Genomic DNA, 25,346 nt, shown 5'->3' with positions numbered 1-25,346 from the left:
CGCCGTGGCATGTGTTGCATGTAGATATCTTTGGTCCCCTCACCCGCAGTAAAAAGGGTAACAACTGTATTGAAGGCATCCATGATCATCAAAGCCTTACGTGATCAAGTTTGGAAAATTCTGGGTGCTCCAGCTATGATTGTCAGTGACAATGCGCGTTATTTTCAGTCTAACCTCCTGAAATAGATGTGCCTAGAGTGGGCTATCAAGCCTATATATAGTAGTGCGTATTGTCCGCAGGGAAATCAAAGCGAAAGAGTACATAAAGTTCTTAAATCCATTTTGATAGCGTTTTACAGGGATGATCATAGTTTGTAGGATTCAGATCTTGATTTTATTAATTTTGGGTTGAATAGTGCTGTTCATTCATCTACAGGTTCCCCCCTTCCTCGGTCCCCTTCTTGGGCCGTGAATTGACCCATCCCCTCTTAAATCAATGGGGATTGTCGCCCTTCGACGTAGACGGCCCCTCTCAGGACGAGGTTATGGAGAAAGTTGTAAAAAACTTGCAGAAAGCAAGATACGTTGTTCGAGACTTATATAATGCAGACCGAAAGGCCCATCAGTTCAGGCTCAATGACAGTGTTATGTCGTAATTATCTGTTGCCATCTTTGGCAGATAACATTAATAAAAATTAAGCGCCCCCTATGTCGGGCTGTATATCATGAACAAATTTTTAGGCGAAAATACCGTGTTGCTGGAAAATTGTCATAAAAAGGGCAAGTTCCACAGAGCCCATATTAAACAAATAGAATTGTATCATTCTTGATTTCTATATTTAAAGTAAACTCCTGACCTGTTTTGTTTTTATTTTTTTATATAATAATTCTAGTAGACAGTTATGTACGTTTGGATGCTCTGCGTTTGTATATATTTTTTGTTACAGTGGTATGCCTGTCTTGGCCCCTTTCCCTGACGGGGTTGACACCACGCCCAGAAGAGAGGCCTGTCGTCACTGCTGCATCTGCGAGCCTGTCTGAACCCTGCCTGACTGCATGCCCCTGCCTGCCATCTATGTGTACGAGGAGAACATGGATCGACTGCAGCTGTTGTTGCTGATATGCCTGTCTGCACACCTGTCCGCACGCCTGTCTACCACGCGCGCCAGTCAGCCAGCTAGCCTGCCTGCCCGTCTACGTGTTTATCTGGCCGGCCGCTTGCTGTTTGTCGGCCAGCTGGTCGCGATGACACGTGCCAGCCATCACCTGTCTCGTGACCTTGGTGCGTGCCGTGCCGTGCGCCCAGCTGCCCGCCTTCTTCACCCGTCTGCTGGCCCGGCCGTGGTGTGGTTGGCTCGTCCAAGCCCCAGTGCGTGCGTGCGTGCACGCACGCCAGCCTTGCGTGTCATAGAGGACACCTGTTCGTCTTCGCCCGTGGCCTTCGCCCTGTTCAGGGCATGCCAACCCGATTTGACGTCAGTGGGGTGTTCTACTGGATCGTCGTGACTCCCGCCCCATGGCAAGGCCCGCCATGGGGGCGGTGACGGATGATTGGCCCGGAGGCCAGTTTAGCCCCGGTCCTATGAGCTTCTAGACTCCATGACGTCTGTTGTTGGGCGCTGCTGGACTGGAGTGTTGGCTGGCGCGGCATGGCGAGACGTAAGAGGCTGCTCGGCGCGGCCCCTTGTTGCTAACCACCCGCTCTACACGGAGGCGCTACTGGCTGGCACGACTGCAGGCGTCGACACATGAACATTTCACCGAGAATGCTGAGCACGGATCTACGTTCTCGACGTGGAAGTTTGGCTTGAAGATTACTCGTACCAACATTCAAAAAATATATATATATAATAATTATAATAAAGGAATATAAGAGGTGTTTATGTAATAACAAGTGAAATTATGTGTTACGTGATTCACAAAATTGTTTCTCCAGCGCTGGGGAGGACTAGCTAATTTTGCTAAATTTGTACTGTTCGTACCTCTTGTTTCGGAACTTTCTATAATGGCAGGGGTACAGAAAGTCAAGCGGTGGGAAGTTGTAATGACTTCGTCTTCACGAGTTCATAATTTGCCGCGGCGTGGGTGTCACCCCTCCCTCCCACTTCCCCCTCCATTTCCCTTAGAGACGTCATATTCCTCCTCTCCTTCCATTTTTGCTGGTCGTTTACGCTCCCTTAGCTTTGTGCGCATGCGCATTCCCTCCTGGGGTGCTGCATAAAATATCTTGCAGAGCGTTTCTCATTCTTCTTAGTGATTGAAATGTTAATCAGGTTAATGGGTTCTTAGTTAAAGAATTCTTAGGTAAACTTTGGAGTTAGGTAGCGACGTGGACGTCCGACCGACATGGTATGTTTTTTTTTAATTTTGAGGTTTGTCGAGTTCAGTAGCAGTTTGTGGCACCGTTAAGTAATGTAAAGTAACGACTATTTTAAATAGTTTTTTTTTAAATTGTATTTCGGCCGCCACTTCTAAATCCCCTCTTGCTTTGAGTTTTTCCTTGTTCGTATTTTTGATGTTTATTACCATGTTGAATCGTGTCTTGTCGCGTGTGTGGTTTGGGACCTCATGTTTTGTATAGCCTATTGCCTTTTAATTTAAATTCATGTTGAAGGCTTTAGCTTAATATTTTTTTCTGTATCATGTCTTGTTTGCTGATTTTGTCGTTGACTACGCTTGCATTAGACTGTCTCGCCTTAAGAACGCGCGTGTTCATTACTAGGCCTGTGTCGCCTAAGGCGGGTTCACTTCTTTAACGGTTGTTGCCATTTGCGTATAGCTAGGATGGCTAGATACGTAAAATTATGATCTGTGTGAAAGGTGTAATAGGCACGTATACTCACATGTAAACCAAAAATAATAATTAATATTATGCTGTAGGTCTTTTTTTGTTTTTAAGGGTTTATAATATGATAATTATATATACGTTTTGAAATATATTTACTTGATAAACTGTTCATTGAAACGTAACAAAAATAAGGATATAATAAATGTAACAGTGTGATGCTATCTTGCTTTATCGATCTTGCTTTAACACACCTAAAAGTCCACTCTCTTGTTTTAGCACAGGGCCCTTTAAGTGTCTTCTGAGCGCCGTTTGCAGGTTGGTTGGAGGACTGACTCCAAAACCCCCCTTTAAGACTATATTCATATTGCGTGTCCATTGGGTCTATTGCATGTCCAGTGGGTCCAAGGTGTGTCCAGTGGGTCCAATTCGTGCCCATTCCTTGTTTTAGTGAGTCCATTCCGTGTCCATTTCATGTCAATTTCTTGGCTAGAGTGTCAATTGCGTGTCCAGGGTATGTTCAGTGTGTCTATTGTGTATACGGTGTGTCCATTTCGTGTCTATTTCATGTCCAGTGTGTCCATTGCATGTCCAGTATGTCCATTGAGTTTTAAGTTTTCCCAAAACATGTCCAGTGTATCCAATTCATTTCTAATCCGTGTCCAGTATGTGTCTAGCATATCCATTGTATGTCAAGGTTGCCCATTGCGTGTCCATTGCGTGTCCAGTATGCCTCCAGTGTGCCCATTACATGTCTAGTGTATCCATTGTGTGTCCAGTGTGTCCATTGCATGTTCATTGCATGTCCAGTGTGTTCATTGAGTGTTCAGTATGTGGCCATTGGGTGTCGTTTCGTCATTCCTGCATAGTTTTCATAAAACATATTTAAGAGAGTCTGGATCCATTAGTAAGCATTTAACCTCCTCCGTTAGACTATTTGCTTGTAATTGATTTTATCAACACTGTAGGCCTGACAGTTCGGAGACTGTCTTGTGTGCTTGAAATATATTATGTTCGTATGATATATATATATATAACTTGTTTCACGATGAAGGCCTCTTGGTCGGAAGACAGTTGGTCTATATGCCTAAGACCTGATTGTAAAGTATTAGAAGTATCGACATAATTAGACTTCTATGGTAGGCATAGTTACAAAATATTTATTTTGCCGGACAGGTATCTTGTAAAGAGTATTTTTTGCAGAGAGAATAAATTAATAAACTCCACGAAAGGTAATGGGAAACAAAATTTAAAATTCATTTTAGGCTTTAGTTAACTCTTATCACTGGCTGGAATTGAACCGAGAACGTAAAGTTTATCGAGTTAATCATTACATTAATAAGTTTTATTTATTGGTTTTTAATTTTTTTTTCGAATTTATAGGTCCTTAATTACAGATTTTCAGGATAACGGAAAAGATTATTATAGAAGCTTGCTGGCAGATGTTAAATTATGAATTTAAGCCACTTTTAGGATTTTTCTCTATACTTAATGAAATAAATTTTTCTTACTGTTTTTTTTTTGTTGTTAGCAAGAATCGAATCGAGAACTGAGAACGATATAATAAATAATTATTTTGATGATTTTTGGAATATTTCCCAGAGACCTAGCTAAATAATTAGGAATTTTAATATGGTGGTCAATGTGTTATCATCGAGATGGTTGATGATAAATTTAAACTTTTTTAAGGACTTTCCAACATGTTTTATTAAATAAAATAATTTAACATGTAATTATATTTATTGCATTGATCAAGTTTCGAACCAAGGATTTGAACCGACCGAATGAATCAGTATTTTAATTGCATATTTTTTTAATGAATTTTGGAATTTTTTCTTATTTTCTATATAAATAATTAAGAATATCAAAGATGGCGACTAAATATGGTGGCAATGTGGTGGGCGCCTTGACATAAATACTATTGCACTCCAGCGAGTAAACATTTAACTAATATGACAGCTGCGCCTTCTAGCAGACGACTCTGTACTAAGTGACACTAGCGCTCATGATATCGAATACTGAAAACAAGATGTCTTCGGTGCTCTCTAGTAAACGATGTGTGTACTACATGACACTATCGCTCCTAGTAACAAGATCTGAAAATAAAGGTGGATGCTTCCAGCAGACAAAAAAAATGGCAATAATGATATAATCCAAGATGGCTGCCTTTGGTGGACAACAACAAGGTGGTGGATACAAGATGTCGGGCGTGATGTCATACTGGCTGGCGTAGTATCTACCTTGGCATTAGTGGTGGGAGGTCAGTCTGTCGGTTGCTCCTATGGAGGTAGTATGCATTGCTATTTTTTCTGCTCTTACCGAGATCGATTCGAGGACTCTATGATTTAGGTGCGTTTTAAAATTATAATTTGATTAATTATTATTTTTAAATTGAATTTTTTCAAAATGTTAACATAAATGTAAGTATTTTTAAGCCAATATAGCAAAATGCTATTATTATTATAATTTTATTATATTTTTATAAATATTAATTTTTTTTGATAATACTTACGAATTTTTAAGATGTTGACCATAATGCTGATTGTAATGGTTATGTCATAATTCAAAATAGCCGCCATGACATCCTAATGGTCGAGGTCGTGACCTCGGCATTGAGTCGTCTTGTCGACGGGGGATTTAAGCCACTATGGGGAATCTTTAAGCCATCAGCATTTGTTGAGGACTAAAATGAGCAACATCGAATCTAAAAGATATTTTTTCCTTAGAAAATAATTATTTTAGTTTTATATATTTTTATTTTTTGGCGGATTTTTTTTTTCCAAATCTGGTAAACTTTGAATTATTAATGGAAATTTATGAATTTTTGGAGGGTTAAGATTAAAGGTCAAGATCATCCAATATGGCCACCGTGACATCAGAATCCAAGATGGCGGCGGAAAATCCAACCCTAATTCTGACTCCTGTAGCCGGACCTACGTTTATATATACTACTGATGATAAGTGGGACGACGACGATAGTAACCTTGAGGCTGGTGTTAAAATTGAAGACTTAAGAGATAAGAAATATATTAATAATAACCACACAAGAAAGATGGCGGCTGCAGAAGTGATTGATAATATGACATGGGAAGATCCTAACATATTATTATATTATTCGATCGTCTGAGATTGTTGCTGGCTTCGCTCAGCGCAGTAAACTCTTCGAGCGTCAACGAAGTAGCATCCATACTCAAAGAACTGATGGAAGCTGGCCTCATATAATAGTGACTTGTTTTACTTGCACGTCTATTTCACGAAATCTAATTTCTAACTAAGACTGGTTTCTTGTAATACCACTTATAACTTAAAGAATTAAAAGTCGACACCAATGACTAACAAAATGGAGAGTAATCGGGGTAAGTTCAAACAAAATCCACTTGGCGCAATGGGAGCAGCTAGAGCTGTTGCAGCAATTAGAGCAGTTTGAGCTAATGTAGCAGTTGGAGCAATTTGAGCATTTGGATAAATTGGAGCCATTTAGCTTGGTAACCTTGTAACTATTCGCGCCTTATACCAGTCGCTGCGAGTATTTATGTGATGTTCAGTCGATGGTGCCCTCAGTCATTCTCTGACTGCGATTTAGTCCGAATAAAATCTTATCTGAAATTGAACAAAAAGGTTTCTTATACTAAAAAAATCGAAATTTTTTGTATAAATTTGTTGAACTAAGATCGATATTATCTCTTGAAGGAAATCGAATGGTTTACTTTGGTATTTTTCATTCTCTTCTACAGGATGGCATGTGAAGAATGAGCAAAAAGTAAATTAAACCACTTATTGCAATTAAAAAACGTATTCTTCGAGTCACTAAAAAAATACCATACATACCCTTCCAAAGAACTTTTAAAACTTTTAAGAGTATTTTGTTAAAATATTGTATAATAGAACTGCAATATCGTGCATGTGTCGAATGAAAAGTCAGTTAAACTATGTAAATCATAATAATCCTACACAACATAGATGAAACATAAATTTACATATTCATGTATTTCATAAAACAATTTTACAGAGATATTTAGAATTTTTGCTTTATAAAATTGTAGTTATTGTTCTTGAGAAATTAAAAGCAAATAAATATTTTCAAATAAATAATGTCAATCTTTGGCTAAAGAATTCAATAGATAAAGTCTGTAATATTTAATTTAGGTTTCATATACTGTACTAATTTATCTACTTTAACTTTTTCTATAAAAATTAATTTTTGTATTTATTATATATATATATGTTTTAAAACAATGTTGAAACTTATCTTATATATAATTAAATTCCTCTTTTTAACTTTAAACTTTATAAAAATTATGTATGATTTCTTAAGTATTTTTATTTATTTGTAAATTGTTACAATTTTCAAAATATTTTCATAAGTCAAAATTCTTTACGTAGATTAAAGTAACTAGATGCACACACACACACAATCCTAGTTTTGTGAGTGCTAAATATTCTGTTCAATTGTATAATAGAGCTGCAATATCGTGCATGTGTCAAATGAAAAGTAAGTTAAACTATGTAAATCATAATAATCCTACACAACATAGATGAAACATAAATTTACTTATTCATCTATTTCATAAAACAGGTTTACAGAGATATTTAGAATTTTTGCTTTAAAGGTGTTATGTTACAAAACTATTGTTTTGAGAAAAAGGCTCCGAAAGTAATTTGTTTGCTACTTGCTTATGTGTACATAGCACCTTTATCAACTCGTAACTATGTTATTCTTGAAGATAGAGGGAAGGTGTCTTTACCATTACATAGAATGCATCATAACACCTTCATCCCTGGACTTAGTGCAATTTTTCAAAAAATTAAACATAACACCTTCATCCACAGTTTACAATTAGCAACAGAGTACTCGATAGCAACGTCGCCGCCGGCGACGCAGATTCTAATGGCATCTGTGATACCAACTGCGGAGGAGAAATCAGCAGTCGCTGTTCAATAAGCTGAAGTTTTGCCAGCAACCTTGGAGACTTCAATGAAAAACTGACTTTTATTGCGCCAATGAAAATACTGTGGTACATCATTCACTGCCATTTAAAACGCTCGCAGGCATGAAAGAAGTGGATGTCAGAATAATGCACAAAGAATCGCTGTGAGTATATGTAAGTGAGGACTGGACCTCTGGCGTGGTGCAATGCGGATCGTCTTGATTGACTGGCCTGATGCATAATCCACATTCTTGTGAACTCAGTGGTATTTTAACCTCATTTAACTTCACCTGTATGAAAGGCCTAACATCACCAGGATCAGACCTTGAACACTTCCATTGTTGAAGTTTCTCCAGTGTTTCCGGCAACCTCTAAGATTTTATTGCGTGCAGTGTCTTCAGCTGTAGGATAATGGATGTCAACAGTGCCAGTGACATTAATAAAGGACGCTGAAACTAACGGTGTTCCATAATCTTACTTTATGTACTATGACATCAAAAATTTGAAAATTATTGATTATGTATGTAACACATGATTGTTATAGGCCTAATAACTCTGGATGCATTAAATATCAGTGCAACAGGTGATTTAGTCAGTTTATACACTACAGAAGATTAAAAAGACATATTACGAATTGTGACGGACTGGTTGTACATTCATCAGAATTAAATTGTATATTCTGCGGCAAGACATTGTATGCATAAAACAAGCAAGGCATCATTAAATATATCACTGTCCTTTAAACGAATCTGAAAATTCTGTGCTGTGTGAAAAATGTGGTATACAACTGTCATGTGGGACTGTCTTGAAAAGACATGTCAAGACATGTAAAGTACTCGCTTCACACTCCGGGAGTGATGCAGAAATCGAGAAATGCTAGTGATTTGTTGGATTTTGTTCTTGTAGTAGAGTAGAAAAATATGTAAACATTTTTTTTTATTTGGGTAAAAAAACTTTTAATATTTTGTTGCTTAATCCTATCACTTTTATGGTAAATTGAAGTAATATTTAATTAAAATATTTTTTGTTTGCATTGACCAAGTATCGAAACGACAGGATTCCACTGAATCAATCAGTAAATTAATTTGTAAATTGTTTAATGATTTTTGGGATTTATTTTCCGAATCGCTAGTTTATTAATTAGGAAATTTAAAGAATTTAATCAGGATGGCAGATAATATTGCATTTGCCACGACGGTCTGGTAATAACGAGGCGTGCTCGCCTCAGTTGAATAATAATTTATATTATTTTATAGTGGTTAGTTAGCTGTAGTTTTTTTTTTGTTTAGTTTGGCTTAGCAGCTAGCGAGTATCACGGACTTTGAGTGGTGTGTCAACCCTGCTTATGCTAAGCGTATACTGGGCTGTTATGTTTCCTGCGAACGACGCTTGGCGCGCGGCAGTCGACTGCGGCCTAACGCCGGCGCACGAGCGGAGTGTGAAGCGATGCAGCTCAGCGATAACATCGGCGGATGGCGTGCTCGCAATAGCGTATGTTACGGGAGTCGTCACGATCGAGGCCTGCACTGGACAGCACCCAGAGAGCGGCGCTGTGGCCTCCAGACCTTTGTAAAGTAAGTTCATTCTATCGCGCCCCTCTTGATCCTATAGATGCATTAACTGTGATTAACTGTGTGGAATAACTTTGGCATGGTGTTACTAAGTGTGTGTGGGCCCTAAGTTACAGTAGCACTGGGAAATGGCCGGAATATTGAAAGATTTCGGGATTGCTGCCGAAGTTTGAATTTGTTTTGATATAATAAATTTGGCGTGCTATGCGGAGCCAGTCAGTTTGTTTGAGCACCGTCATACAATTACGTTTTCGTCGTATGCACTGACCCGGAGATTTTACTGACTGTGAGATACATACTGTGCTTAACAAATTTGCATGTTCATAGATATTTATGGTTTTGGGCAAATTACTGCATGTGGGAATTTGAAAATTTTTTGGTCGTCAGTTAGTTTGTGTGGAGGCCCCACAAAGCTATTGAAAAGCATGTTAAATGGTACGTATAATGCATCCGACTGGTTTTTTACGCTACGATAAAAACTTGGGTGCCGCAGTGTACACTCATTGAAGTGCCGCGTTTACAGTCTGCTATGCACCTGTTTAACTGTCTGTGTCACTGCGGACTGACGATAATCAAAGTATTTTGTGAACTGCTATCTGCCCAGACTGTGGAGAAACTGTGTTAGTACTTTTGTGAACTATTTAATGTAGGTGATTTAGATATTTTTTGTAACTATGAATAAGTTTGTTGTTACTATTGGTATTTCATATGTCGTCTGCAGTCGTATTTTTGTTTTGCTTTTGGAGCAAGTTAATATAAAAAGTAATATTAACTGGTGTGTTCATTTTAGTATGGTTGTCAACAGCAGTAATAAATCTTCGTTTACTTATTTTGACGCGCGCGGTATTTTTTACTTGTATCCAGGTAACCTGTCCCTACCCACTTCGTTAGTTTTGTGTTCTGTGGGTTATGCTATTTTGTTTATGCTAACCGCAAATGCACTGCACCTAACTAGGCCCAGCGTCTTCGGTTAGTTGGAGTATCTGGAAGCCAAGTATACTCCTATATGGGTAGTGAGTTTGCCGCGCCTCCCCCACTAAGAGAGGAGGGTTTGCAATCAATAATAAATTGATTTAATACTTAAACACATATATATATTTTAACAAAATATTGTTTTTTTTTTCACAGCATCCATATATCTAACCAAAGACGGAAATCAATTAAATTAATCAGTAAATTATTGATTAATGATTTTATTAATTAAAGACTTTTTCTAAGTTAATAATTAAATAATTTCAAGATGGCGGCCAAGATAGCCGACAAATTGGTGGATGTATAGGTAATAAATATTGTTTCACTCTATTCAGTAAAAACTAAACTAATATGGCGGCAAAATAGTCTAGAAGACGAAAACATGGCGGTGGCCTCTGAGAAAGGAATGATCCGTCGCCATTTATTTTCCCTCATCGGGTTCAAACCGAAGACTTCATGACGTAATTACATTTTTAAATCAAAACTGTTTTAAAGTAATTTTTGTATGGTTTTAAACATTTTTCAAATTTTCTAGTTTAATTATGTATTTTCAATATGGTGGCCGTAACGAAAATGGCAACGGTTTAAGCATAGTTCCAATTGGAGAAACAAAATGGCGGAAAATAATAGAATCTAAAATGGCAGAATCCAAGATGGTGTATGTGACATCATAATTCAAGATGGCATAATTCAAGATGGCATCTGGGGTCAAAGTCAAAGTTCAATGTCAAGTTCGAAGTTAAAGGTTAAGGTCAAAGGTCAAGGTCATCCAAGATTTCCGCCGTGACATCACGATCCAAGATGACGGACACTGGCACCAGCACCTGACCCAGAACCCAGCCACTGGAAATACTTTAATATACTGTGATGATATTATCTGTTTCCATTAAAAGAGTTATAGACATAGAACATTTAAATCAAATACCTCACTAGTGTTCTGTTTAACTTATGGCGTTAGTTGTGATGTGATACAATGACGAATTTAACAGAGAATAGCATATTATCCTTTATAAATTGATTTATATTTATGAGGACGTAGTCCTAAATTTGAGGACTGTATAGGAGAAGAAATCAATGAAACATTTAAAACTATTGAAAATAAGGTATATTTAAGGTTTTGTATAATATATATATTTACTTAAAACAATTTTCTTTAAAAGAAACCAATATAATGTTAAATGTTACTCACTAAAACACTAAGTAAGGTAAAACATTTTTTAAAGGATTTTAGTAATGGTGACATACTAGTATTAAATAAAAATCATTGTTACAAAGTCTTATAAGCTGTAATCACTGACAATATCTGAGTTGCTACAGTTTAAGTAAACCATACCACACATTAAAATAAATACTACAAAAACATTTACTCTGGTAAAAAAAAATTGTGAATTGCACTACGTGAAACCTCAAGAATTACTTGTTCGAAATAATAAATAAATGACGATATAATAAATGATAATGGTTTCTTAAATTAGAAACACAGACGAAGAAGTAGTGTGCAACCCACCTTCGTCACTACAATGTGGGATGCCGCTAAGCCGCGAGCTGGGACAGCCCCACCTCACGTGGGATGACATTATTATGGAACACACTGAACCTACTGGGAGAAACACATCTGTCGGTGGTTCGTACAAACTAGTAAGCACACATGTTCTTTTCTTAGATTGCTTATTGAAGACGTAACTAATAATCTCACTTGAAATTTCATTCATGGATCTTGGTTGGTGAACCGGCGAGTTCTGCCAAAGAATTTTCTTTTTAAGTGGAAATGTTTTTTTTTATCATCATCTTTAAATAATTTTTTTCACGTTTGTCAGTGTACACGTCACAACAAAGATGTTACAATTATTTTTAAAAGTTGAAACACATGAATGATTATTTTTCGTGGGTTGGCAGGCATGTGAGTCAGAGACGGTGCGAAACCAGTTATACCTGATAGCGCTGGCCACAACATCGACCGCAGCAGGCATGCAGGAAACCTGGGTGGCTCGCCGCAGAGTGCGCCGGACTGGCCAGCGGCGAGGGCGAGCCAGGGCGCTTGGGCTGCCCGTTGTACGGCACCTCCATCTCCACGAACTCGCGGTCCTGCCAACACCCACACCACCAACACATCGCATGTGTTCCTGGGAGATTACATGAGTTTATACTTTTCGAAGTTCCCTGACTTACGGCCATTTGCACTAGAAATGTGGGTATCCTTATGTTTATTGTTATCCGTTGCATGGCATAACGTACAACCCTGTGACACGACACAGTGCTGCGATGTTGGAATTCCCACCGTGTCATCCATCCGTATCAAAAACAAATGTTACGTTTCGTATATACACCAAAAGGGAAGTTTATCAGTAGCCACGAGCGCAGGTCAGCTTACAGCGGCTGTCATCAATTTCATACACCTCACGCTTAAGAGAAGAAAGAAGAAAGAGTCACCTCGTTTGAGGATGTCTAAATTATTTGTAAGTACGGTGGTTCGAGTTTGTTGGCTGATTGTAAGTTTCATTATGCAGTGAGTAGACCACAAGAACTTTACGAGAATGCAGCTGATGGAATTGGAATTTTTTCTGTGTTCAATTGGGCTGGAAAATGAACAAGAATGGCATACCATCCGTCCACGTTGTTTCTTTCGTCGAGATATAACTTCATTTTATGTGACGGCGAAAGACCAACAAATTACTAACCAATCCCGTCGCGTATATTCGTGTCAAGTTTTGATCCACAACGCTGCAACTAGTACCGTCTACACGTGCACATTTGGTTAGGCAAAGGGGTTTACGTTACGGTGGTTTGCAACATATAGATACCCCCATTTATAGTTTATACATGATCATGAATTATAAGATAGTTGGATCATCGTTCGACCACATTTTCTGTTGCACCACTGTGTAGTGAGCGCTAAGCCAAGATCATTGGGAACTTCGATGTGAACCGACTCTCGGGTCGGTTCATAACAATGATCTATGTTACAGTATTATTTACCAAATTTCAGATAATATATAATACACATATAAAACATTATATTTATTTTAGTGTTACAGCCTCTTTTCACGCCAAATACCCATATTTTAAATGTTTCTAAATGCTTGTTTTTATTTAATTTAATGTTTTAATATTTTATTTTGTCCTGATTGACTTCCATATTAAATATGAGCATTTTTTAGTGTAAACCTATTCATATTTCGGACTGCTTCGTTTTTAATTAAATTTTAATTACCATTATTAAATAACAAAATTCAAGGCAGTGACCATATATATGCTGATATCTTGTGGCAATCGCATTAAACTTTTGCTCGCCGTGTCACAATCGATTGTAGCGACTTCATATCGTTCCAGCCCACCAATAGAAATGCACCTAACATTTATTCGACACTGCTGCTGCCTGATGACGCAGATTGTAAATTTATGAACTTTCACGCGAAGGTTCACGCGAACCAAGATGTAGTCGAAGAGCAGAATGGTGCTACTGGCCATTGCAGGCATGGCCTATTGCACCATTAGAGTTCAGGCTTGAAACTGTTTGATTCAATTTGTTTATTTGATCATACGCCATTGCTAGATTGTTGCACTCTTTGTCGCAGAAAAAAACCGAAGAACTCACAAAGGAAGACTAATACATTAACACACAGAAAAACAAACCAAAATAAGCAAATGCCAAATGTTATATAGGGCTTACTTAAATTCTCTGCGCTGTATTTGCATTTAACATTTCACAGGGGCTGATATTGGCTTGTTTTTTATGATTATGTGTATCTTTTTCCGTTATTCGGGTTTTCTGTATTGCATACAGTGCCAACTAGCAATGATGTATGTCAAAAATAATGGTTGAATCAACCTCTCCCATTACAAGATTCATTCAAAGAACGCGATCTTGTTTTATTAACTGAATAGATTAAGTTTCGATTGAATTTTTTCTTCCATTGTTACATTTTGAGAGCCGATAAAAGATCACTGGGAACCACGGGATGATAACTATAATCTTGGATCGACATAACATAAGGAGGGATTTATAGAACTTTACGGGTTTTATTAAAGTTGTTTTTTTTTGCAATCAGAAGTAAATATACGAGCAGGTCTTAAAAAATTTCGGATTGGTTATTATATAAGTACGATCTATGATTCTCACATGAAATACTCGTATATTATAGACAGTTGCACTATTCTGCGCTTCAAACTGCGATCCAAAAAAATTAAGATAATTTCTGTCAACGTTGCGTCAACACATACTGGGACAACACGATCTTCGCTCGTGTGAAATGAAGTTCATACATTTCCAATCCACAACAGGTAGCAGCAATGTCGAAGTAATGTTAGGTGCGTTTTTATTGGTTGGCTGGAACCGCGGTCATATAAATAGGTCTGGCAACTTCCTATCATTTGCCTTGGCGTGTCTCGTAAGCTAAGAGAAGCTCGCGACGGCCTGCGTACTTACGGTGCTAGTAGTAGTTGAACCCATCATGAACATTGTGATGAATGAGAGTTTCGTATGAATATGATATTATTCCTTATTCCGTCTCAATTTTTGGATTGTTTCCATGTTCCTATTTTTTCATTCGTATGGGTGCTTGGTAAAAGCCTAATCTGTACCAATGCCTTAAATTAATTTCCGAATTTGTTAGTTAAGTTGAATGAATGTATCAAGAATATGTTTATTAAGTCAGGTGGATGGCGCAATGGTCAAGCGCATGGTCTGGCTATTTACCCGCTCGGGTTTGATATCCTACTGGTACTGAATTTTTACAATAATTTTTTTTTTTCGTTGTGTTGTCCATAGTACTTTATCTTCATCGTTGTGTTTAAATGTTTGCTGTGTTGTCCAGGTTTGTTGTCTGCCTGCATTTGATCTGTCTTGTCGTAGTTAGCCCAATGTGTTCGTCTGTGTTGTTATATTATTTTTCATGACTAATTTCCTTCAACGGAATTATTGTGCTGTCTGATGTTTAGAGGTTGAAAATTTTTGGTCCGTGATGTCGTCGTTGTGTTGTCCATAATACTTGTTTAGTTTCATCGTTGGTTCTGTTTGTCCGACAACAGCTGATTCTGTCTCGTTTGCTGTGAATTTTTTATCTTCATATTTTTTAATTATTTATTTTTCTTATTTTTGGAATTTTCCATGACAAGTAGTGCAAAACTGAATGGCGTTTGTCCAAAAAAAACTGCATTAAATAAAATTTACCCATTGCATGAAACATGTAAAGAACGTATTAATAATTTTATCTTCGAATATAATAAAAAGTGGTAAATGATTTTAAATACCAACCGCAAAATTTAAATTTTTTTTAATTCGACCCCTTAGGGATGAAAAAAGGATAAGTATGTTCTTGGGAATAAAATCTCCGAATTTTATTTAGAGTAATAAATGATATTGTTAACAAAAGTAAAGAGACGAAAAACTAACATGCACAAATTTTATATTTTGTGAAATTTAACATTTAAGGGGCGAAAAATAAGTATGTATGTTATTAAGATTAATAATTGTATCTACGAATTTAATAAAGGTAATAAGTAGTGTAGAAAAGGGGCTCTGGCGCCAGGCTTCAGGGTTGTAGAGCCGGAGCCGATGTTCGCCGTCTTGAATTCTGACGTCACGGTGGCCATATTGGATGACCTTGATTTTGAAATATGACCTTGACCCTGGCGGCCAACTTGGATACGCCATCTTAAATCCAACATCATTAAATCGAGCGCCCCGCAAACTAATGCTGCACTTTTCGTTACGCACACCATCTTGGATGTGTATGATGTCATCATTGGACTTTTCTTTACGGTCACCATCTTTGATTATAGAACTTAGAAATTTTCGTTACAGTCACCATACTGTGTTATAACAATATGTACGCCATCTTTGATATTATTCCACAACCATTTTATTCGATTCTGACATCAGGTCTGACAGCTTTTTTTCGTCTGCTGGAGGCCGCCATCTTGGATACTGACAACTTTGTTTCCTCTATTTATTCCTAGAGAGCGCCAGCATCGCTCTGTCTCATCACATAAGGACGGTGTTCCATTACCTACCAAAGCTAATATGTTTCTTATCGACATATTAATTTAATTTTTTTTTGCAAAATGCATTGGAAGCGTTGTGATTCGAAACATGGCAGCTCTTACCTCTAGGGTGGAAAACATACGACTTTAACCACTCAGCCACTGAAAAATTAACCAGATCAAGAATTAAATAAGGCATATAAAAATTAACACTCATATTCTGACTTGTAATGTTTATATAATTTGAAGGAATAGTTGCATCACCAGCCCCAACACAAAATCGCTATATTCTTTTCAGTACTCGCTACCAGGAGCGCTAGTTAAAACATGGCGCCTGCTAGAGGACATCGACGCCATCTTGTTTGCAATACTTGTTACTAGTAGGCTATTGTCAGGTAGTACATGTGTCATCTGATAGTGTTTTCCCACCATATTATTTTAATTCTTAGACCCTAGAGTGTAGTAATTATTTATTATTACTGTGGCATACGCCATCTTGACATTTTGATGCCATCTTGGAAATTCGTAATTATTTAGCTAGAAATTCCGGAAAATTTCCAAAATTCTTAAACAAAATATGCAATTAATTTATTGATGGAATCGATGGATTCCTGTCCTTGGTTCGATACTTGAAATGCAATAATTCTTAATTTTACGTAAAAATTAACAATTTCAATAAATATGATGGACAGTACTAAAAGAGGCTTAAAATTCTCGACTACCAGCTTCTAGTAAAAATATATGTACACCATCTTGAATATTTGTAAATATTAACTCGAAAGTAAAAAAAAATTCCAAAACCGATCGAAATAATTTGCAATTCATAAAATGATTGTTTCGACCGATTCCTGTCCTTGCTTCGATCCTTGGTCAATGCAGAAAAAAAGTTTAATTTAAGGTATAAAAACCCTTATTATTAAAATATGAGGAAAAATCCTGAAAAAAGGACTAGGTCCATCATACACCTGCCTCATATAAGCCGATATGGTCGCCATCTTGAAATTATGTAATAATTAACTTCGAAATTTGGAAAAAATTCCAAACTTCATTAAAAAAATTACTTATTAAAATAATGATTGATACAGAAGATTTCCATTTTTGGTTTGATTCTCAGCCAGTAATAAGTATAAATATAGCTTAAAATAAATTTTTAATCTCTTTCCCATTTCCTTTCATGGAGTTGATTAGTCATTCACTCTAATGAACAACAACACTAGACAAGATACCCGTCTGACGAATTACATATGTTGACGTGCTACCTAACAAGGAAGTCTATTTATTTTCGATGCATGAAATACATTCCAACCTGTTCATGTACATTGCTATACGTACAGACCAAGTGCCTTCGGACCACACGACTAGATCATGGAAAATGTCAAATCTATAGGCAAAACATTTCTGAACCACAAAAATTTCATCGATAGCCAATATAAATTATATCAAGCAGTCAAGATAAAGTCTTCGAACTGTCAGACCTATAGTATCGAAAAATCAATTACAAGCAATTCTACCAACAGAACATGTTTTACGCTTACTAAAGGATCAAAAATCCAGTAAAAATTGTTTTATCAAGACCAAGAGGTTTTTGAAACAGTAAGTATTCAGAGGTACTTCAGATTTGACTACGCACATTTTAACGAAACGACACACATACAACAAAATAAATGAACAAACGGTACACACACTGGACGCAATGAACACAAACAGTACACGCACTGGACCCACAGTACATACATTACACACTGGACGCACAGTACACACTGTACAAAGACTGAACATACACAGTACATATACCGGACGCACAGTACACACACTACATGCACAGAACACTAACTGGGCATCCAGTACACACAGTACAGACACTGGACGCACAATACACACACACAACAAATACACACTGGGCATATAGTTCACACATTGGACGCACAGTACACATAGTACACATACTGCACACAGTTAACACACTGAACAAACATTACACACACTGGATGCACAGTTAACACACTATTTGCACATTGCACACACTGAACACGCATTGGACACATAGTATACGAAATGGACACGCATTACACACAATAAACAAACAGTACACTCACAATGGGCATGCAATATAAACACAGTATACGCAATGAGCACACTCAACACACACATACAGGACACATATTTGACTAAAAGAAAACCCAATTGTAAGTACAATCAACGAAAAGGAAGCACAATAACAAAAAGGAATCACAATTGGAAGCACAGAAAACGAAAAGGAAGCACAATCGAAATCACATTCGACAGAGGAGCACAATAAACGAAAATGAAGTACAAATGGATGCACGATAAACGAAAAGGAACCACAACTGGAAGCTCAATCAACGAAAGCGAAACACATCCAAGAAAAGGAATCACTTCCGGAAAATCAATCAACAAAAAGGAAGCACAATTAGAAGCACAATTAGAAGCTCAATCAACGAAAAAAAAGAACTTTCAACGAAAAGGAATCCTTTTCAAGAAAAGAAATCACATCCGGATGCACATTCAACAAAGAGGAACAACAATCAACAAAAATTACCCACATTTTGAACGTAAATTCAACAAAAACTAAGCACATTTAACGAAAAGGTACGTTCTCAGCAGTAAGATACGATAATACAGGCTTAACTACGTAAATTTAACGAAAAGTACTTACATTTTTCACGAATATTCCACTCAGTAGGATGCCAACGCCAATTTACGATAGGATATAATGTATCAATCAGTCATTGGCTCAAACAGTTTTTTTTATTCAAAATGTCATTGGCTCCAGCAGTCATTGCCTCCAACAGTCATTAGCTCCAACAGTCATTAGCTCCAGCAGTGATTTTGGTCCAAACGTCATTGTCTCCAACAGTCACTGACTCCAACAGTCATTGGCTCTAACTGTCTTTGACTCCATTCAGATGCCAGAGTTAATTTATCTCATGCAAGGGAACTTTGTGTAAGTAGTCCCGATTCTAGCCAACAGATGACGCAACGTTTTGAATGTGGGTACATATTATTTATTTCTTTTATGTGGAATGCGATATGCTCAGTAACGAACGCAAAAGAAGGAAGGCTTCGCTAGACATCAAGGAGAAGGAAGTTCGTCTTGCAAGTTAGTGCTTCTCAGCTGTCTCGAGGCATAATATTTTCCTGAGAAATGGATGATTCATTTTTGAATTCCACCTGATAAAAATATTTTTAGGTAGGTAATTTGGTAGCAGAAATTCACAGTTTAAATGTACCTCAAAAATAAAATTCCATGCCTCATTAAGTAAACAATTTTTGACGTGACAATGTCTAATAAATCGATGAACGCCGGCTGCACACACGAAAAAGTGTCCCACTACGGATGTCCCACTACGGATGTGTCCTTTTTGCTCATTGTACGCATGCGTGGCATATCTCTTCATGCTCATCGTACGCATGCGTGGCATATGTCTTCCACTCGATTGGAACGACCATCGATTTGACTTTTCAATCATATTTTCGTCGTTTGAATTATTAATATTATGTAATTTAACGATCGTCCACCGATTTTCAGCAACAATCGGTACGGTTATTTAAAAGTAATGTTGAATATTCAAATACGTTTTGAACCAACAATGGTGTTTTACAGTTACACATAATAATTCAAATTACAACCGGGATCTTTTGCACAATGTTTTAAAAAATATTGTAACACATTATAAATAAGTTTGGTGTATTTGGGATGCGTATTTGTTATAAAATCTAGTTATAAAAACGAAATAATATTATTCCCTACCTTGAACAAAATTATTATAAATGTATATATGACATCTGAAACTATTACTTATCAAATATGGCCTCGTGGCTGAGCGGTCAGCGGTGCTCTCGTCGCTGAATGGGTGTCGGCGAACGAAGTAAAGAGGCTACGTGCACTGTCGCTTGCGAATGGTTCGGTGTGGCGCTTTGCTCGCAACCTACGCTCCGCCAAGTCTGCGATCCCGCCTCTTGAGGCGGCCGGTGGCATGGCGGAGTCGGGGAGTGACAGAGCTGAGTGCTTGGCTGACCACTTTGCAAACTCATTCACCCCGGCACCAGTTCCACCCCACCAATCAAAACTCCCCACTCACTACCACCCCCCTCCTCCACCACTACCTGGTGCCCTGAAGCTGGCCACGCCCAGGCAAGTCAGGAAGGAGATCGACCGTGTACGAGCCAACGCCGCCCCAGGCCCCGATGACATCACACCACGACTTCTCAAATCCATATCACATAAAGCCCTCATCTACCTCACCAACATCATCAACTCCATCCTCATTACTGGTCACTACCCACTTCCATGGCGCGAGGCCACGGTAGTGCCCATCTTCAAGGGGAAGGGCCCCGCCGATCGACCAGCATCGTACCGCCCCATATCGCTGCTATCGGTGACATCCAAGGTAGCGGAGCGCATTTTCCTGTCCAGGTTGGAGGAGGAGGTTGACCGCCTGCAGCCGCTGCCAGAGTTTCAGTTCGGCTTCAGGCGGCGACTGTCCACGCAGCACGCACTGGCTCATGTCACCGACCAAATCACCCTCAACTTCACCCAAAGGAACCATGTTGGCATGGTGTTGCTAGACCTGAGTCGTGCATTCGACACTGTCCATCACCAGGCCCTTATCCTCAAGCTAGCATTCCTGGGAGTCAACCCTGCACTTCGCTCCATCCTTCATTCATTCCTAGAAGCCCGCACGTTCCGCGTGCGAGTGGAATGGTCCACCTCATCCTCACGAGAGATCACTGCAGGAGTACCCCATGGGTCTACGCTCTCGCCCCTATTATTCTCCTTGTATACGCACGACATTCCTAAACCCCCCGAATGCACGATTGTCATGTACGCGGACGATACCGCGCTGATGGTCAACCATCATGACCCCCTGCTAATAAAAGCCAGGCTGACCTCGGCCATCCGCACTGTCACAACTTTTTTTACTTCCTGGGGCATCCTCCCTAACCCCTCCAAAACTGAAGCCATCTTTTTCACCCGACGACGCCCCCGTCTGCCCCCAGCACTGTTCGTGGGAGGCGCAGTGATCAAGTGGAGCGACTCAGTGAAATACCTCGGTGTCACACTGGATCGCACACTGCGCCTCTCACCGCACTTCTCGTCTGCCATGGCCCGGGCCCACCGTGCATACAACTCTCTGTCCATCATTCTCCGTCCCCACAGCCCCCTGCCAGATATGGACAGAGTGCACCTCTTCAAGGCGTACATAGTCCCCATCCTGTTGTATGCCTCCGTAATATTTGCCCATGTACCCGACTTCCGCTTCCACCAAATAAATACATGTTTTAACAAACTCCTAAGACGCACACTCGGGAAATAAAAACATGTCACCAACACACAGCTCCATGATCTCGCAAACACTCCATCACCACGCGCCCTTGTAATGCAATACGCGGACACTTTTTTCCACAAAGCAGCACAACACCCGTCACCTCTAATCAACAGCATCGGACAACACGACATCCAACACCCACACCCACACAAATTGATCACAGACTACCACCCTGGCAGACCACCGTGACTGGGAAACACTCAAGCAGGAAGATATTAAGGACCACCAACCATGGTGCAAAAATGTTATATATATGGACACCAACCATAGTGCCATAATTCTATATATTCTTATTGTGATTTTTCTGTTGTAAATAGTGTAATATATATTCTGTGTAAATAAAAAAGTGCCAATTGTGGAAAAACGTGTGCATCAAGATCAAGAGACCATAGAGCCAGATAGCTCCAACCGCAGGACTGAAGGGTTTTTCAAACTTTTCCCTTTAATGTAAAGTATTCCTCTTTTGTAAATAAAACATACAGTTTTGTAAATAGCCATGTAATTAGCTGGTAAAAGAGCACTGAGTGCTGGGGTGCCAAAAAATGAATGTAAAAACAATGTAAAGTGCAAAAAATGTAAAATAAAAAGCCTTTTTCAATCAATCAAAATCTTCAAATTGTAAGGTTGTCGGTTCAAATCCCGGCAGGTGCGAATTTTTTTTTTGTACTTGTAAAAATAAATACGGCGCACGTAACATTTCAAAAGTAATAAATATATTTGAATAATGAATGCAAATAAAAGTAAATTTATTAATTAAATTGTACCTACATTTCATTTCACTCCTTTGTATCCATACAAAATAGTGATAATTCAATAAAAATGATTCAATTATATTCATAAAAGTATGCAGAGGTAGATTTTATCAAACAAAAGATAGAAAAATTAAAAAAAAAATTATTCCTCAAAGAATATAATATTTTTAATGCCTAAATGGTTTGGTTGCAAAAACCTATTATGGCTCAGTTCTCAGGCCGAATATGATATTTCCTTTTCTTCTGGATCAATCATTTCATCAATGTTTTGTTATGACGTTGTCACGTTAAACTATCGTCCGTAAACCGACTTTACAGACAACCAATTTTTTTTATGTAGAGATCGATATCTCAGAAATAACGTGAAATACTTGGAGAAACCACAGTAATAATCAGAAGCACAAGGTGAAAACTAACGTACGTTTTCCTTAACATAAGTAAATCACAGAAAAAAATTTAAAACATAAAAATTATATAATAATGCTAAAAATAATAAAAAATGAATGAAAAAAATTACAAAATATCTTCTGCCAGCTTGTGTATTGCTCCTTTCTTTAGCAACGATAGAGTTCCAGTACCAGCCATAATTTTTCATTCATTTTTGAGCGGAAGACATGGAGGCAGGTGAAAATGTAAAAACGGACACACTCAAATTGACAAAAAACAGCGCACGAGATAAACGACCGCACGAACGAGACATGCGAACCGGAAGTAAAAGCCCAGCCATGAAATCAATGGCAATGTCCAAATCGGAACAACCAGAGCAAACGTACCGACGGGAATCCCTAGAACATGCCAAATCAGTTATTGAAAAAATGCGTAGTTCTCATAACCAAGATCGTACGGAAATTTGTCCCGCGGACAGGCATGACTTACAAGCATTGTGGAGATAAACAAGCCAATACAACTCCTTCCTTAAGTCTGCCGGAATATTAAATGTTTACCTCGGTTGTAAGGTGGTTTTGTGTGTGTTTACGGATATAGTGTATTTTTCTTTCATTAATGATTACAGTCCTCACCATAGTGACGTTAAATATTTGTGCGGTCTCAGTCCCTGCACGAATATCGGCTTTAGAAACATTTCTTAGAACCCAGGCAGTCGATATTGCATTTTTACAAGAAGTTGTGACACACGATTTTTGTGGCTTTCAAACTTTCAATGTATACACCAATGTTGGTGATCGGGGACGGGGAATGGCGATAATAACTCGCTCTGGACTGGAAATTCAAGACCTCCGTTGCCATCCATCAGGCCGGGTGATGGCAGGACGTATCAACGATGTACTGCTTCTGAACATTTATGCGCCCTCCGGAACTCAGGTGAGATGGGAAGGAACAACCTTTTTCGAAGTAGATTTGGTACCTTTCTTTAACACTGCTTGCAACCAGATAGTTTTTGGTGGCGATTTCAATTGCATAACTCAAGCAGATGACCACTAGGGAGGTGTGTATAAAACAAACGCAGCTCTCTCTACATTGATAACTCACCTGGAAATGAGTGATATAACTGGCGGCAGGTTAAACAGACAATTGACTTTTTTTACGCCTCATACACGATCACGGATTGACCGATTTTACTTCAAAACATGCATCGATACGAGGTACTACCAGTAGCAATCATGACCATTGTGCGGTTATTGTCACGTATGAAAAATTTTCCGAGGTTACACTGTATGGGCGAAGCACGTGGCGTCTCAACACGGAACTGCTACAAGATACAGAAGTGACAGCTGACTTCACAGAACAGTGGCAACGATGGCGAGGAAGGAAACAGCAGTTTCCTTCGGTAGCCATTTGGTGGGAGCAGTGTGTAAAACCGAACGTCACCAGGCTTTTCAAACGGCATGCATATCGACTGGCATAGGAACGACGGGGGACTTACAACTTTTACGAAACCATGCTGCACGAATTACAGCAACACACAGAGGGGGAAATGTAATAAACAATATACGCGCCACCAAACAAAAACTGTTAGGTTTACACACTTAAGAAATGCAAAATCGTCACATACTGTTAACAAATAAGAGCCTTTTTGACGATGAAAAAATCAGCTTATTTTCCATAATTTAAGAGCAAAAGCAAGTACGTCGTAGAGCCATTACCAGAATCCTGAATGACGATGGTATAATACTGCACGACCATTTCGAGATAGTGAGTGTACAATACTTGTCACAGCTGTACAAGAAACATGAGACCGAACCACATATGATTCCGAAAGTGCTGCGGGAGTGTGAAAATAAACTCAGTGATTATGTTAAGGAAGTAATGGAGGCGACATTTTTGGACGCGGAAACTACTAAAATACCTAATACAGCAATTTCCGACCAAAAGATCGCCAGGCATAGATGGGATACCCTATGAGATCAACAAGGTCCTCTGGGATATTATTGGTCCCGACTTTTGTGATGTTGTACGTGACATTCTTGCACGAGGGGAGCTCTGCAAGTCCCACAAAGAAGGCATCATTGTTCTCATTCCAAAATAGCAACATGCAGTGAAGCCAATAGACTACAGGCCAATAACGCTTGTTTTAACGGACTATAAAATAATAGCGCAGATGTACGCACAAAGTTTAAAGTTAGGACTGAGTGATGTAATTGGTCCTGGTATGACATGTACGGCTCCAGGAAGATCTATTATACAGGGAGTAGTTGCATTGCGTGATGTGCAACTACTTTCTTCCTTAGAACAGAATAAAACTGCCTTGTTAAGCATCGACATGGAGAAGGCTTTCGACCGGGTTGATCACAATTATTTATTTCAAATAAAGACCCACTTTGGATTCCCATACAATACCTTTTTACTACAATAACTTTGGTAAAAATGGTATGCACCGGAATATCCTCTCGGCTGATTGTAAATGGTTTTCTTAAGCACCCTATACCGATTGAGAGCTCTGTCAGATAAGGTTGTCCATTGTCAATGGTTTTATTTACAGTTTCCATCGAAACCTTATGTCGAATGTTAGAAATCAAAATTCAAGGCTTTCCTGTAAACCGCATGTCGTTTAAACTTAATGCGTATGCCGACGATATCACATGCATCATTAGATCCGAAGATAAAAT

The 25,346-nt window shown here is 38.5% G+C and overlaps 1 protein-coding gene and 1 long non-coding RNA gene across 5 annotated transcripts in view; one reads left to right on the top strand and one right to left on the bottom strand.

The window, feature by feature from the left end:
* The window catches only part of LOC134529356 (potassium voltage-gated channel protein Shal), a 536,371-nt gene that overhangs the window by 251,099 nt on the left and 259,926 nt on the right, over positions 1 to 25,346 (bottom strand). For 2 of the 4 annotated variants that reach the window (XM_063363335.1, XM_063363336.1), the window contains exon 4: positions 12,129 to 12,281. In XM_063363335.1, the coding sequence (XP_063219405.1) occupies positions 12,129 to 12,281 (153 nt within the window). Of the gene's footprint in view, positions 1 to 11,284; positions 11,797 to 12,128; positions 12,282 to 25,346 lie in introns of those variants that run through there. The other 2 variants (XM_063363338.1, XM_063363337.1) reach the window with 2 other exon arrangements.
* The window catches only part of LOC134529359 (uncharacterized), a 59,712-nt gene continuing 43,313 nt past the window's right edge, over positions 8,948 to 25,346 (top strand). Inside the window, exon 1 of the long non-coding RNA XR_010074547.1 lies at positions 8,948 to 9,227. This is a non-coding gene — a long non-coding RNA (uncharacterized LOC134529359). The remainder of the gene's footprint in view (positions 9,228 to 25,346) is intronic.

The sequence above is a fragment of the Bacillus rossius genome, chromosome 2, assembly GCF_032445375.1.
Source record: "Bacillus rossius redtenbacheri isolate Brsri chromosome 2, Brsri_v3, whole genome shotgun sequence".
In the NCBI taxonomy this organism is placed as follows: Eukaryota; Metazoa; Arthropoda; class Insecta; order Phasmatodea; family Bacillidae; genus Bacillus; species Bacillus rossius.
Note: the sequence above shows the minus strand (reverse complement) of the source record. Positions and strands in the feature narration are given on the sequence as shown.